At 44.3% G+C, this 14459-nt stretch overlaps 5 protein-coding genes across 5 annotated transcripts; 2 read left to right on the top strand and 3 right to left on the bottom strand.

The window, feature by feature from the left end:
* Positions 1 to 484: 484 nt before the first annotated feature.
* Positions 485 to 917, bottom strand: SS1G_06963 (predicted protein; the record flags this gene model as incomplete). Its single annotated transcript, XM_001591467.1, has 2 exons — positions 485 to 697; positions 915 to 917. The coding sequence occupies 2 exons, from the start codon at positions 915 to 917 to the stop codon at positions 485 to 487; spliced, it is 216 nt and encodes a 71-aa protein (XP_001591517.1).
* Positions 918 to 1162: 245 nt separating this feature from the next.
* SS1G_06962 (predicted protein) lies at positions 1163 to 2396 on the bottom strand (the record flags this gene model as incomplete). Its single annotated transcript, XM_001591466.1, has 2 exons — positions 1163 to 1506; positions 2252 to 2396. The coding sequence occupies 2 exons, from the start codon at positions 2394 to 2396 to the stop codon at positions 1163 to 1165; spliced, it is 489 nt and encodes a 162-aa protein (XP_001591516.1).
* Positions 2397 to 3279: 883 nt separating this feature from the next.
* Positions 3280 to 7498, top strand: SS1G_06961 (hypothetical protein; the record flags this gene model as incomplete). The annotated part of the gene is made up of 6 exons (XM_001591465.1): positions 3280 to 3310; positions 3501 to 3690; positions 3819 to 5000; positions 5124 to 5188; positions 5266 to 7170; positions 7221 to 7498. 6 exons carry the CDS (start codon positions 3280 to 3282, stop codon positions 7496 to 7498), a joined length of 3651 nt encoding a protein of 1216 aa, XP_001591515.1.
* Positions 7499 to 10941: 3443 nt separating this feature from the next.
* SS1G_06960 (hypothetical protein) lies at positions 10942 to 12374 on the bottom strand (the record flags this gene model as incomplete). The annotated part of the gene is made up of 3 exons (XM_001591464.1): positions 10942 to 11174; positions 11257 to 12059; positions 12136 to 12374. 3 exons carry the CDS (start codon positions 12372 to 12374, stop codon positions 10942 to 10944), a joined length of 1275 nt encoding a protein of 424 aa, XP_001591514.1.
* An 857-nt stretch (positions 12375 to 13231) lies between these two features.
* SS1G_06959 (hypothetical protein) lies at positions 13232 to 13669 on the top strand (the record flags this gene model as incomplete). The annotated part of the gene is made up of 1 exon (XM_001591463.1): positions 13232 to 13669. The coding sequence occupies one exon, from the start codon at positions 13232 to 13234 to the stop codon at positions 13667 to 13669; it is 438 nt and encodes a 145-aa protein (XP_001591513.1).
* Between the last annotated feature and the right edge of the window lie 790 nt (positions 13670 to 14459).

The raw sequence follows: 14459 nt of genomic DNA, 5'->3' as shown, positions 1-14459 counted from the left end.
ATAAGGCTGGAACGGTGGTCTCGTCCCATTATTTTTCCTTGGTTCTGTCTGGTTAGGTACCTAGGCTAGGGAGGTAGTTATCAGGGACCAGCGATGGCCCGGAAGACACAAACCATCCAAGCAAATATTTTACTTTATTAAAAAAAAGTAAAACTTATATTATAATAAACTTCGCAGTTGGATCACACAATTGACTTTGGCTTCAATTAACTTTTCTTTGTACGTATACGAGTGAGTGAAATTGGATTCGAGTTGAATTCAGCCTCTGGGTTGTGTGATCACCTACCTAGGTACCTACCTACCTAGTACGTTATCTTGGATAAAAAAAGGGTCTCTAACCATCGTTGATAGAAATGCATCTAAGTAAAAGCAGGATGCACTCAATATAAACAGAGTCTCGCCTCGAGCTCTCATGAATCTCATCCACATCGAGTCAGTCAGCTAAAACAAACACCAAACTACGAGTACAGTACACGTAAATCAATTAGTTCATGAATTTCCTCAAGCCCGGATTACCCTCTTCAACAGTCCCCCCGTTCTCCCAGCCAGCGGAAGATATGTGGGTGGGGTTGAGGATTTTAGGTGATCTTTTCCATTGCTGTGCCTTGATGGCGTGGATGTGGATGTGGATGGATAAGCAAGCTAAACCACCCTTGTACGACTTGAGCAATTGGCTTTCATGGCTGAGCCAAATCGGCTGGTCGGTCTTTATTAATAACAGGTGGATAAGTGGATAGGTAAGATGGGATAAGATCGGATAAGACGTTGATACGGCTACGGCTATACCGAAGTCAGAATTGCTGCAAAAAAGATGGATTTTGGGTTCGGGCCAATTGCTCCACCACTTTGGATACTTTAAAGTACCGAGTAGGTCTAGAAGATTCAATCGCGGGTATTGACTGACAGAATGTTACCATTGTTATCTTCTACTTATCAACAACATTCCATGCAAGACTCTTTTAACTTTTGATCTTTGGAACCCCTGGATAGAATCTTTCAACCAATAATACCAATATCAACACCACATCTTTCCCTCTGGGGTGCAGCTTTAATGCGGGGTTAGTCCTCCCGAAGACCAAAAAGGGGCACAGCGTAGCTTGGAGAATTTGTCCGAAGAGTCAAAGCGGAATCTTTTCATATTCTCTCCAGTCTCCACTTTCTGTTAGCCAAGGTTTGAAGGGTCAATCGATAACATTCGTTCTTTTGCCAACTCGAACGCCAATCTGATGGACTTTACAATTGTAATTCCGACATGCTCGTGATACTGCCGCAAAGACAGCAGGATGTTATATAGATTTCGAGGCGAGACCTGCGTAGATGGAGAAGTTTGTTTGGATCGATTCTTTAGCCTGATAGAGGGGTCGACTTTGGCAGTCGGGTCTATTATCTCGCAGCAGCCAATGGAAAATTCATTTTCCGTTATCTCTCTTTTCGAAAACTTGTGACTTGAAGAAACTTGAAGCTTGAAGCTAAACAATGTTTCTACGGCTACGCTTTCATGCCTGCCTTTGGTCAATCATACAACTCGTAGATCTTCCAGGATGTGTTCGTCAAATGTGAAAATGGCAGATACCCGAGGTACTTATGGATCAATTCCATAAAAGAGAGATCATCGTCAGACCCAAATCAATATCGAGGACACCAGACGATCAATTCACTTGACGATCATTTTCAAAAAAGCATCGCAGGACAAAGAGCACAGAGAGCTATATTATTATGTAATACGTAGAGACTTTACGACGACACCACCTCATGAAGGGGTTACGCGAATGCCATCAGATGTTACTCGAGGACAGAAATAGCGAAATAAGTGATTGGATTATATTGCCGGAGAAGATTCAAAAGATCCGGGCCCGAGCAAGAAATGTTGTATTACGATCCTGCACGCCATCTCGGATCAAATTTACAAATGGCAAGCTTCTTCAAGCAAAAGATGAAAGCTGGAGAATTCCACGTGTGTGCATGTGTGTGCACTGTGTATAATAACATTCCAATGCAAAGGTAGCTGGCTAGCTGTATTGATTGAATGAAGAACACGGCATGAATGTAATCTCGAGGGCCTGCCACGCCTGTAACAAGGAGTAACAGCAGCAATAAGTACGTTAAGGATTTTAGTAGCAGTGCTTATTATATGAGCCCTTGCTTTACTTTTATCAGGTGAAAGGAAATACCGTGCCTAATCAAGCACGGAGTATAGAGAAAGTAAACTGATCAACAGTATCTCAGGGTTCATTCGATGCTTTAAACATACTGTAATCAAACAAATGCCATAGGCCAGAATAGAACGATGAACATGTAGATTTTCCATTTCTCGAGCTGTTGAACAACATGGAGCCGTCATGGAGAAGTTTGAGTTTTTCGCCTTCCTTTGTCTTTGAACATACTCCTCTGTACATATCTTTTCCAGTGGGGTATTGCGTTAATAATAAAACGATGGTTGGATGGATCATCCATCATCACATCGTAAACCCTTCCGGTATCAGACCCTGATTTGGCCAGTTGGCGTCACGTCTAGCTTCTGTTCTCCATCTAAAACCGTTTGTGCTGACTCCACCTCAAACTCTTCTTCCTTCACGTGAGGAGCTGGAAACATACTTAGCTGTTGCTGGATAGGTAATCTAATCCCGCCTGATTCACTGCATGATCGAACGAGAGAAGTGTGTGAGAGAGCGTTTAATAACCTTTCTCCGAGAGTTGCCAATCAAAGTATCTATCTATTCATTCATCGGCAACTTCATTATCATTCCCACATTCATTGTCACTCATCTGGATAATTAAACGTCTTGTGTGTATTTTGTATTTGTTTATATATACTTTCGGATAGAGCAATACGCACGCAGTATATATATATCTCAATACATCGAGGGCAGGCAAGCCTTGTACTTTTGACCACTCCGACCCCACATTTTCCATACCACTCTCTCAAAATTCAATTTCCAATTTTCTATCACAAAGGGCAACACGTTTCGAGTCTCCAACTCACAAATCCTTTAAAAATACATATTTGCATACTTGCATAGCTTCGACAGAGAATTCTCTTCTTCCAACCCTCAGATTTGCTTTTTTTGGTCCGGCAGAATACTCAATTATTTTATTTGTACATTTGTCCCGACTCAAAACGACATCATCACTACAAAGTAACAAACAGCTAGAGGTTGCCGAGTGATACTACCATTACTAGGTTGCCTTCTTCTACCTGTAACCGCCGAACCAACCATCCATCAGTCTGGCTTCTGAAAGACATAAGAAATTCCTGAAGTTACAGAAGTCCTCACAATTATGCTGAAGACGGATACTTCAAACAATCATGGTTGGTCTTCATTTCTTAATCTCAGATACCTAGTGATAACAACCAAATTCGAAAATGCCTTGTCCGAGGTTTCCCTTTTATCGGCGCATAAATTCGGCGCAATGGTAAAACCTGCCAGTCGTACCTTACATGTTTCTCTCTTTTCCTTCCACGTTGTGATAACAAGGAAACTAATCGGAACACATTTTAGCCTTCGAGAACAAAACAGCTAGGGAATCCGATCATGACCGCAGTGTCCCCCTTTGCTCCTCAAACCTGTCAATCCCAAAGAACAGAAGTACTGGAAACCTTCTCGCACATACTTCGGCAGGAGTGGACAGAGCTAGAATACGATTTTCTTTTGATGAAGGGCTGGCGGCGGAGTTTGATACAATGTCGAGGTTAGTTTCTGTTGCCTGTTGCAAGGAGAGCATTTATGAGGTCATGGAGCGATTTTTGCGCCTGGTTGTCTTAAAATGACTAGCAACACAACACTGGAGACATCGGGACTGACAAATTGCGTCTGCAGTGCTAGATCACCCATCGTGACGGAACATGAGCATGGACTCGGTGCTTCAGGTTTGAGACGAATCCGACAACAACTTCCCAGAGCACCAACTCTACCTTCTTCCGAGAATTCCTCTAGAGCCGCCTCTGTGAGTGCCCGATCGAGTTCAATGACCCTTCCTTTTCCCGGCCGAGCAGCCACTATAGCGATGCCTTCAGGTCCATCCTCTCCAGTCATACCATTCACGGAGGACCTCACACGTTTCCCATCCGAGTCATTACATTCCTTCTCTTTCGCCCACCAATCAGATGAGTTTATCCACAACCGTCAAAATGTCTTGAAGAGGTCCGTCGAATTTATGTCCCAGAAACTGGGCTGGGGAACAACAAATGCGGGAATAGCCAGTGCTCAAGCAAGAGTTAATGGTGATGCGGAGATGCAAGGGATGCTCGAGCTTTTGGCGAAAGCCAAATTGGTCGGAGCGAACAACATTGGCACTGGAGAAGAACTCGCCAGGGGTGGACCACTCACTGGACCGGCAACAGCTCAAGACTCACAAAATATTTTTGATAGTAGCTTTGCCATGCGTTGCGAGAGTCCGGATCGGATGGAAAGTTCTCCACCTTCACCCACCAGCGCTAAGAAAGTGACATCGTCATTACGCACCTTGCAGGAAGACGAATCGCAGTCAACCGAACCCAAGAATGGTTTAGTATCAGCCCTAGCAGCGGATTCTGAACCTTCAACTAGGACTCCGACCAATGAAAGTCGGACGACGGCAAAAACGTCCCCGCCAGTCACTAGGCGGCAAAGTCTAAAGAGAACTTTCACTGATTTAGAACCTTTGAGCCTACAGAATAAACTGATGGACGCTATGTCACAACCCTACATCGCCACAGATTCGCTACACGATTCCATGTTTTCTCCTGCAATGCCACAAACCAATAGCGCTTCTACTTTCGGACCTCATTCATTAGGCCCTGCAAACCACAGTCATTCGAGTAGGTGGGCACCTGCTGCACAAGCTATTTTTACTACCGAAAGCACTTCGCCATATACAATTTTAGCCGCCAACGACCTTGCCTGTCTTGTATTTGGTGTCACCAGAGCAGAAGTTCGCAAGATGGGCATCCTCGAAGTTATAAAACAAGAAAGAAGGGCGTGGTTAGAGGAAAAGTTAAGTGCCCACAAATTTGAAGCAGAGTAAGTGAGCCCCTTATTTTCTCAATTATTTCAGTGCTCATAGCGGTTTATCTTGGTGCACACATACTTTACCCCACACTGGCCATAAAATTTCCCCATGATATATTAACGATGTCTTCACAGGGTTGGGAAACAGACTACGCAATCACCATCGAGCCAAAGTCAGCAATCAAGCCCGACGCCAACCAGTAAGTATAATACTCTCTGAACATCTGACGTTTGATTACCTCTATTTCGTTGCTGGTATACTGACCAGGGCTTGCAGCATCAATGCTGCTTGGACGGCCTGGTGGTATCACGGCTAGCCTCCTGAGTAAACCTAATTCACGTCAAGTACAGAAACTCAGCCGTCGAGCGCAGACCGATGATGGTGCAGGCTTGAGTCTTGTTTCGAGAACACGAGCAGCCAAGGCCGGTCTAAATCATCAAAGTAATAAATCTAGGGGCGTTCTTTTGTGTGGCGACGTAGTCCCTATTGAAAAACGAAACGGCGCAACAGGATCAGCAAGCCTATGGGTGAAGGAGAAGAGAGGTGGCCTCATTTGGGTTTTGGAAGAGATTCACGAAGATGTGGCAATCATAGGCCTCGACGACGATGCAACCATTACGAGCACATCTGGATCTATCGATGCGATATGGGGGAATGACATAACTTGGACGGGCGCGGATATTGGGAAGCTCCTTCCGAGACTTCCACGACAAGGAATTGATGGCAGAAGTGGGGAAATCGATTATGCTGAAGTCAGTAAGCGTAGATATTTCACCGCTCGTACCTCTGGACGTGCAAATATTCCTGCAGTCGTCGACAGAATTCCTGGTGGCACGGATCTCCGCGTTTCTAGCTTTCCTCACATTGCTGGTATCATGGTTCTTTCTGCGCAAACGTTAAAGATCACGAGTTCCAATTCCGTCTTTTCAGCCGCGTTATTTGGGCAGGACAAACCCGACGGTCGGCTCATTACTGATTTAATCCCTAATTTCGATAGAATCTTGAAAATTCTTACGGAAGAAGATGGTGTGGACATGGTTGACGGGATTGTTATTCCCGAACACAGCTTTAGACGGGCTCAAGCTTTTCTTGCACTGCGGGATGGAAAGGCCGATGCATCAACATACTTTTTGAGGCCAGATGGACTACCGGCCAAACATAGGGATGGATCAGAGATCAAAATTGATGCTCAACTTCGGGTTGTCAAATCAGATCCGAAAACGTCCGCTTACGATGAGAACGTCATAGAAGAGAGGAGCGATGAAGAAGACGGACCTTCGCCCTGTGAGCCTATCATCCACTCCGAACTTGTCTATGCCTTGTGGATCACGTACTCAAGGAACATACATGCCGCAAAACATGCCAACGGCATGGCAACTCCCTTGTTATCTGGACTCGAAACTCCATTGCATCAACCTTCGCCTGGTCAGACGGGACCTCCAGCTCCCATGAAAATGGATTCTTCTTCGGATTCCGATGAGCCCAAAAATGAAGCTTCGCATGCATCTATGCTCACGGCACAACTCAAGGCAGCAGCAAAGAAAACAGCAGCTAAGCTTACAGGTCGCGACCGGGCTTTTTCGAAAGCCCAAGAGAAGGAAAAACCAGTCGTCTCGGAAACGGTCAAACCTGTTGTTAAAAAGTGCATTGATGATTTCACAATACTTGAAGAAATGGGTCAGGGAGCCTATGGCCAGGTAAAACTTGCTCGATACAAGAAGAATGGTAACAACAAGGTGATCCTCAAATATGTCACCAAAAAGCGCATTCTTGTCGATACGTGGACTCGGGATCGGCGACTGGGGACTGTGCCACTGGAGATTCATGTTCTTGATTATCTGCGTCGGGACGGTCTTCAACACCCCAATATAGTGGAGATGTCCGATTTCTTCGAGGATTCTGTTAACTATTACATTGAAATGGTACCACACGGATATCCAGGAATGGATCTTTTCGATTACATTGAGCTCCGCGTCAACATGGAGGAAAAGGAATGCCGCAGCATCTTCGTGCAGGTAGCTCGTGCTATCCATCATCTCCACACCAAGGCACTTGTGGTACATCGTGATATCAAGGATGAGAACATAGTCATAAATGGTGAAGGAAGCATTAAGCTCATTGATTTCGGAAGTGCCGCTTACATCAAGAGCGGTCCTTTTGACGTCTTCGTGGGAACCATTGGTAAGCTTGCATTTATCACCCTGCTAAAATTATAACTAATTTCATCATAGATTATGCCGCCCCCGAAGTTCTCTCTGGCAAGCCATATCCAGGCAAACAACAAGATGTTTGGGCTCTTGGAATTCTTCTTTACACCATCGTGTACAAAGAAAACCCATTTTATAGTATTGACGAGATCATGGACCGTGATCTTAGGATACCTTATATCATGAGCGAAGAAAGCATCGACCTCATCAAAAGTATGTTAAATCGGGACGTCGATTCGAGAATCACGATCGAGCAAGTGATGGAACATCCTTGGTGTGCGGATGTAGAGAATGACGAGTAGTTGTCTGCTTCTACCTTCGTCTATTGGCTAATATTACAACCAAATTTATATCATCAACAAATTACAAGCAAAACCAAATATGGAGGGAATCCGGCGAAGGAAATTTTGGTCATTTGAAAGAAACAATTGAAGAAATACACGAAAGATAAGAAATACCTAGATTTCATGATGTCATGAAAAGAGATACCCCCTTTATGGAAAGGAAGGCAAAGTTCAGAGATTTGATTTTATTAGCGAAATCTGGACCTACATTACCTGAGGAACCGCATGTGCGTCATACTGGGTTATTTTCATTGCGCGGTTTATTGGGGGTTTGGGGTTTGGGAAATTGGGTGAATTAGGGAATCAAGAAATATAAGCGGCATTTTCGATGAATGCAACCAAGGAAATAGAAATGAACCAGGAGATAGAGGTGGATGCGATGGATGGAAGTGGGAGCGAGAGTGATGATTCGATTTGATGGGAACTGGTCAGTAGGGGATGTATTGTATACGAATGATGATGATGTCAATTTATTAGACTCAAGACAATTGTCTGTAAGATGGGAGAAGAATGATTGTGAACCAAATATGCGGCCTCATGGCGCTTTGAATTGATCCATATTGACGACTGAAAATGGTAGGAATTCTCAGGAGATAAATTGCAGTCCCTTTTGTTCAATTTAGTGATTATAATAACATTACCCATGAATTTCAGCCGCTCATTTTCTCCACCCACCGGTTCTGTCGAGATAAAGGTAGCTATACGCGAAAGTCGATTGATAGCACAGCTACTCCTAGGAGCAGTGAATAGGTTATGATTTACATGTAGGTATGATATCACGGTACTGGAATGTTATTCTAACTTCACTTGATTGTGTTTTCGTTTTACTTGTCGACACTACAATGGTGAAATGGGAATAGTGGAAAGAGAAATACTGATGAGATGACATTGGGTAAAAGACAATAATCATGATTGTAATCATTTCACTAAGTAACTACTCGAAAAATCTACAAAGATACAGAACACCTCCTCTCGTCCCCATCCTCCTTTCCCATCCTCCTTCCCCACTAACCCCCCAACCTCCCCAAATACTCCTTTCTTGTCCCTTTAAAAACCCCAGATACACACAGCCCCACCAAATCCCCCCACCACCCCTTCCCACTATACGATCGCATCCCTACATCCCCCATCAATTTATCCGTATACCCAACCAAATCCAGATGAAAATAATTAGCCGCACCTCCGTGCGCCGGATACCGTAGCCGGGAAAATGTATCCATGTATGCGGTTTCGTGTATGGCGTTTGAGGGACTGGGTAGCTGGTTGTAGATACAAGAAATAAATGATGCTCCAAATAACTTGGGCCTCGGTAATGTGGAAGGTGTTGGAGAGGTGGAGATATGAGAGGAAGATTAGGGAGGTGGTGGGGAGGTCGGAGAGTGATGTAAGGAGGTTGTGGAGGCAGGTGGGGGTTAGACTAGGGATAGGGGTGTTTGTTTTGGGTTTGTGTTTGGGTTGGGGGATTGGGGGATCGCGGAGTTTGGGGTAAGAGGAGAGGATTTCTCGAGTTGCGTTTTCGGCGAGGGATTCCCATATTTTGGACTCGCATGGTGCGTCTTCTTCCGCTGGGTGTGGAAGTCCAAATTCGCGTTTCTGATGCGGAGTAAGAAGGGATACCCTCGCGTCCATCCCATTCCACATAATAACATATCTGTATCAATCACGGACCCATCTTCGAGGATACCAGCACGAGGTTTAAGTCTTTGAATATCGTTCCGATAAACCTTCACATTCTTTGCCACCGTGTCCCAAAAATCATCATGGTGGATAAGTCCAATGGGACCATTACACCAATAAATTTCGCTCTCAGGTTTCAACCCCCTAAATCCAAGTAATGTATCTTCCCTCTCGAAACCCGCAAGTTTCGCAGCATCTTCATCGGCTCCTTTCCATATTTTCGACACGATACTATTGATGACAGATGACTGGTGAATGAATCTAGACACGCATGTCTGAGATGTAAAACAGGAGGGACTCAAAGCAGCAAAAGCTCGAGTGGTGGACATCTCTGCTCCATTTCGGTACTGGCCACGTCCTTTGGCACCGGCGAAGATGGCGGCTCCTTCTCCCGATCTCTTCCTTGCCCGCTTTGGCGCATTCATACACCATATCTACGGCAGATTTACAGCCCCCGAGAACTGTGATTGATGTGTAAGGGGAATCTGATGCGAGGGCTGATATGGCGATTTGTCCAAAATTTTTCTGGTGGATGATGGGACTCTTGAAGTTTGCTTGATTGGGGAAAGCGGGAGTATAAGGTAGGGAATTTTGACCTATAGCTACTGCCAACTTTTTACTTTTTATTATTCTCCTCTCCTTTTCTCCATCATCATCCCCTTCACTCCGCACCCACCATTCCCCATCCACCTCTTCAATCCGTGAAACTTTGAACCCGAAAATCACTCGCTCTCTTAAACTCTTCCCATCGTACACATGCACATCTACATAATCTTCTATGTACCACGTGACATATTTCGCCTCGAAAGTATCATGATACGTATTCGCATCTGGAGGAAGAACAATAGGACGATCCGAAGACCCCGTCATGCAAAGACCAGACTCGGAACGAAAGGCCGGGTATTGGCGTGCTGTGCGTGGGGATTGAGATAAGGTAATTAAGGGGGAGGAGGGGGAATGAAATTGGAGAAATGAAAGGAGGGTGATATTGCCTGAACTCCAAACACCACCTATAACGTCTTCTTGTTCGAGAATGGCGAGATGATGGGTAGGATGGATTGAGAGGTAGAAACGAACGAGGACGATGCCGGATGGACCTATTTGGAGTGTGAAATTTGTGCCAATAACTGGCTAAACAGTTCTGGAGGGAAAGGGGTAAAGCAGTAAATATGTAAATGAAGAGAGTCGAAGAGAAGTTAGAATAGAAAGTCCAATCCCCGCTCCGATAATAACAAGATCATATTCATCCTCCATCTGATTTTACCTGTCATCACCGCAATATCTCTGCTTCCTTTCAGATATCAACTTAAATCGAATTTTGGATTCCACTACATCCAGAAGTAAAATTGGGAAAAGATAAGTCAAGATGAGATATCCAAATAAATACAAGGATATGATGTGAGGATTGTGTCCGCACTTTGCGGCAAAGTATATTCACCACTAGGTAATCATGAAATTTCAGCCAATAACTTGAAGGAAATAAATGAAATTGTGTGTCGTATTTTGAATATGTTGGGTATCCATAATAAGCAAATTGTTGGCGATGGAAAAACTTTCTTTGCATATCTATTTCCAATTCTCTCTCTTACTGAAATCTAGTCCTCCCTTCTCAATACTAATATAGCATGTACCATGCAATCCAAACGCCTTCCGTCCACCTCTATAGATTTGAGTTTATGTTCCGGAAATCGTTTGACTGCTCCAATATCCTACATTCATTGTATTTACAATTCCTTCTTTCCGGATTCAGCCAACCTTTTCTTTTCCTTAGCCGCCTTTTCTCTCCTGGCAATGACGCCCTCTGCACCGATCCCACCGAAAACTAAACCTACACCCATCCACTGTTTACCACCCAATTTATGACCAAACCATACTACTGATAGTATCATAGTGAGCATTTTGCGGGTAACAGTTATGGTTACTAGCAGGAGAGATGAAAACGTCGAAAGTGTGTAGACTATTTTGGTGGTCAGTTTTTAATTTTAAGATTGAGGGGGATTTTAAAGAAGAGGGAATCAGGATGTAAGGGGAAAACATACAGATAAAGACTTGTCCCACAGCACCACAAGCTGCAAATCCAAGTACATCTTTCCAAACGCCGGGGTGTCTTTGCATAAAAGCCATTGCGCCAGCCAATTCTCCTGCTCCACTTGTCAAATCCATACCTAGATACTCTCCCAACCCGGTATGAACAAGATATGGTGACAGTAACAAATATGAAGTTGTAATCAAAGTGCTCATGATATTATTTGCACACATCATTTGTGGTCCTTTGTAAGGTTGGAAGGTTTGGAAGATCCAATCTTGTGTCGTGTTTGTAAGGCCATCAAATAGAAGATTTACGCCTAGGAGCAAAAGTCCCCATGAAGTGTTGCGATCAGGGTTGAGCGCCGCTTTGCTAGGTTTGGCATGAGGAGAACCGGCGTGAAGAGTAAAGACTGCGACACCACTTGTTACAGCAAGGACGACGAGATATTTGTATAATGGATAACGTTTCTGGAAGAGGGTTATGTGCAGGAACATGACGGGTAGCAATTTGCATGACTTGGCGAGAATGAACGTTATATAGTCAATATGGGCGAGAGATGCATAGCCAAAAGGGGAGGCGAGTGAGGACGTAACGGCCACGACGAACAGGGGAAGGAGAATTCGTTGGCTTGGAAAGATGGGTAGCGTTTTGCTGTTGGCGGGGGTGTCGAATCTCAGATAGATATAGCCTACTGTGGCGGCAAAAAGAGATTGTACTGTATTAAGGAAGACGGGGAATTTGAACTTTTCGGGTGCATTTTCTGGTCCGTATGGAGTAGTGGTAAGTCGTTCTTGAAGGAGCGCCCATGTAAGACTATACATTCATACAATTAGCATTCTTATCCCCTCCAATTGAGCCTTTGATAGTCTCCTCTGGTGCTGTCACTTACAAACTGCCGTAAATTCCAGCAACAGCAAAGATCAACTGCCATGCGCCAGCTTCTTTCTGTGCCTTCGCTTTCAACGGCGCATCGCCTTTAAGCGCACCATTCTGTGCCGACGCATTCCCATTCATTTCCTTGCTCAAATTCCTAGCACTTAAACTTTTTGAACCAGTTTCATCTGCTTTACTCGTGTATTCTGAGGATGGTTTGCGACGCAAAGGTTCAGCTTGTTTTGTTCTTGCCATCTTTCAACAAACCGTTGTTGCAGATGCTACTGGGAAAATGGAAAGTTCAAGAGTAAAGGAGAGAGATCGCTAATGATCAAAGCAAAGCAGATTTCAAATAGCCAAAGGAAATGGGTATCAAGAAGAGGACTGAAAAGAAAAGAAAGGAGCGAAAAGAAAGTACATAAGAAAATATGCGATGGGAAAATCGATAAAGATATACCTAGGTAGGTACGGTACCTACTCAATATATTTCCAATTGCCAAATGTCCTCAACTTATTTCCCCATGTAAAGTCCGAGGTTGTCGCACCATTTTGCCTTGACTTCCACTTGCAAGCCACATCACCACGTGCATCTACCAGCCACAATTTATACCAAAAACCGATGCACAAGCCACACACACGGTCCTCCCTTTTTATGCTTGTTTGCATAACATTACATTACTCGATCCTCCATAAGCCATAACCTTATCCTCTGTACAGCACAAAAAAGGCGGTCAGATTCGCTGAGACGTGGAATAGTTTCAATCCGCAATTGTTCTAGGTAAGTTAGGGAGGACCCATTAGCTGTCATTTGTTGTTCGTGGGGCTCTCCTTTTCACATTTTCTTCCCGGTGGTCTTTGGTTATTCTGCTTATTCTGCTTCGCAATTGACTTCCAAACTTTCTTCTTTCCTACAAGTACCCAAGGTTGTCACTAAACCACCAAAATCTATACTGAACTTCGAAACGTCATATTTCCACCATCCAGAAGTGCAAATAGCCATCTTCACTTCAACCCACTATTCTACTTCAGACTTACGAACCCCATTCAACTCTTCCACCCCGCACAACCATCCTCTCCTCCTTCTCCCTCAGAACCAAAACCCAATCCCAAAAATGGCCAATGCAAACTCCCCCGAAATCCTCGCTGCCTATGATGATGTCCGCTCCGACAAATCCCCTACCAACTGGCTCATAATATCCTACGCCAAAACCGGCAACTCTCTCGCCCTTACGGCCACCGGAGAAGGTGGCCTTACCGAATTGCGTGAAAAGTTAGACCCTACCCAAGCACAATACGCTTATTTACGTGTGGAATACGCCAACGATAGCGAATCTTCAAGAATCAAGTTCGCCTTCATTGTGTGGATTGGGGAACAGACAAAGGTTATGAGGAAGGCAAGGGTTAGCATTGAGAGTGGTGCCGTCAGGGCCGTGTTGAGTCATCACAGTGTGACAATAGATGCGAGGGGTACGGAGGATTTGGATGAGGCCGACATAGTTAAGTTGTGCAGGAAGGCAGGGGGTGCAGATTATAATGGTGGTAGAGGATGATATTTCGAAAGGGAAAGGGGTTTGAAAGTGACAATATTAGAGCAGAGGATGATTTGGAAAGAATGGAGAAGATACCCCAGACCATACAGACATTGGAATAGACTACCACAGGTTATGGTCTCAAAGTTTGAAACATGCAGCACACATGATGATTCGCAATTGGTCATTTTGGATTGCATTTATTTCACTGTTGTTGCACTTATGACATGTAATTGGTGTAAATTCATAGTTCGGAATACTCGTATTGTTCTTAGTCTACTCAAATGGTCTATCTACTACATTCTCAGAACATATCTGGATGTGTCGATGGGCCCATTTCATAGTGCAAAGATTAAAAGCCGAGAAGACATAAGGCTATTTGTGATGCGGCCGTATTTGTGATCGAAGGAGCGATGTGGAAGACGAGTTTGAAAATTGTGTCGAAGGCAGGTGATTCAACGGGTAATGTGCATATCATGATTCGTAACGTAAGAGAATTATCAGGTCATAGCCGGCATGAATGACGAGATTAGGTCGATTCTCGTTCGTTCGATTTGGGACGTCGGAAAGCTGAGAGTCGAGATAGGAGGTCGGTATCTCTGGTTGTCAAATGTGGAGGCGAATCATCTGTATGAATAGGAAAATGACATTTGCATCAGGGCAACCCATGTGTGCACCATGCAACTGTCAATGACCATAGTTTCGGTAAAATTCCACGCCGCAAGAAATGGAAATGTGAAAACGGTAAAAGGAACTGCTTTTATGAGGGAAATGAACATCGGTCCAAGGAAATATTATCAAAGAATCCCAA

This window comes from Sclerotinia sclerotiorum, genomic scaffold, assembly GCF_000146945.2.
Source record: "Sclerotinia sclerotiorum 1980 UF-70 scaffold_9 genomic scaffold, whole genome shotgun sequence".
Classification (NCBI taxonomy): domain Eukaryota; kingdom Fungi; phylum Ascomycota; class Leotiomycetes; order Helotiales; family Sclerotiniaceae; genus Sclerotinia; species Sclerotinia sclerotiorum.
Note: the sequence above shows the minus strand (reverse complement) of the source record. Positions and strands in the feature narration are given on the sequence as shown.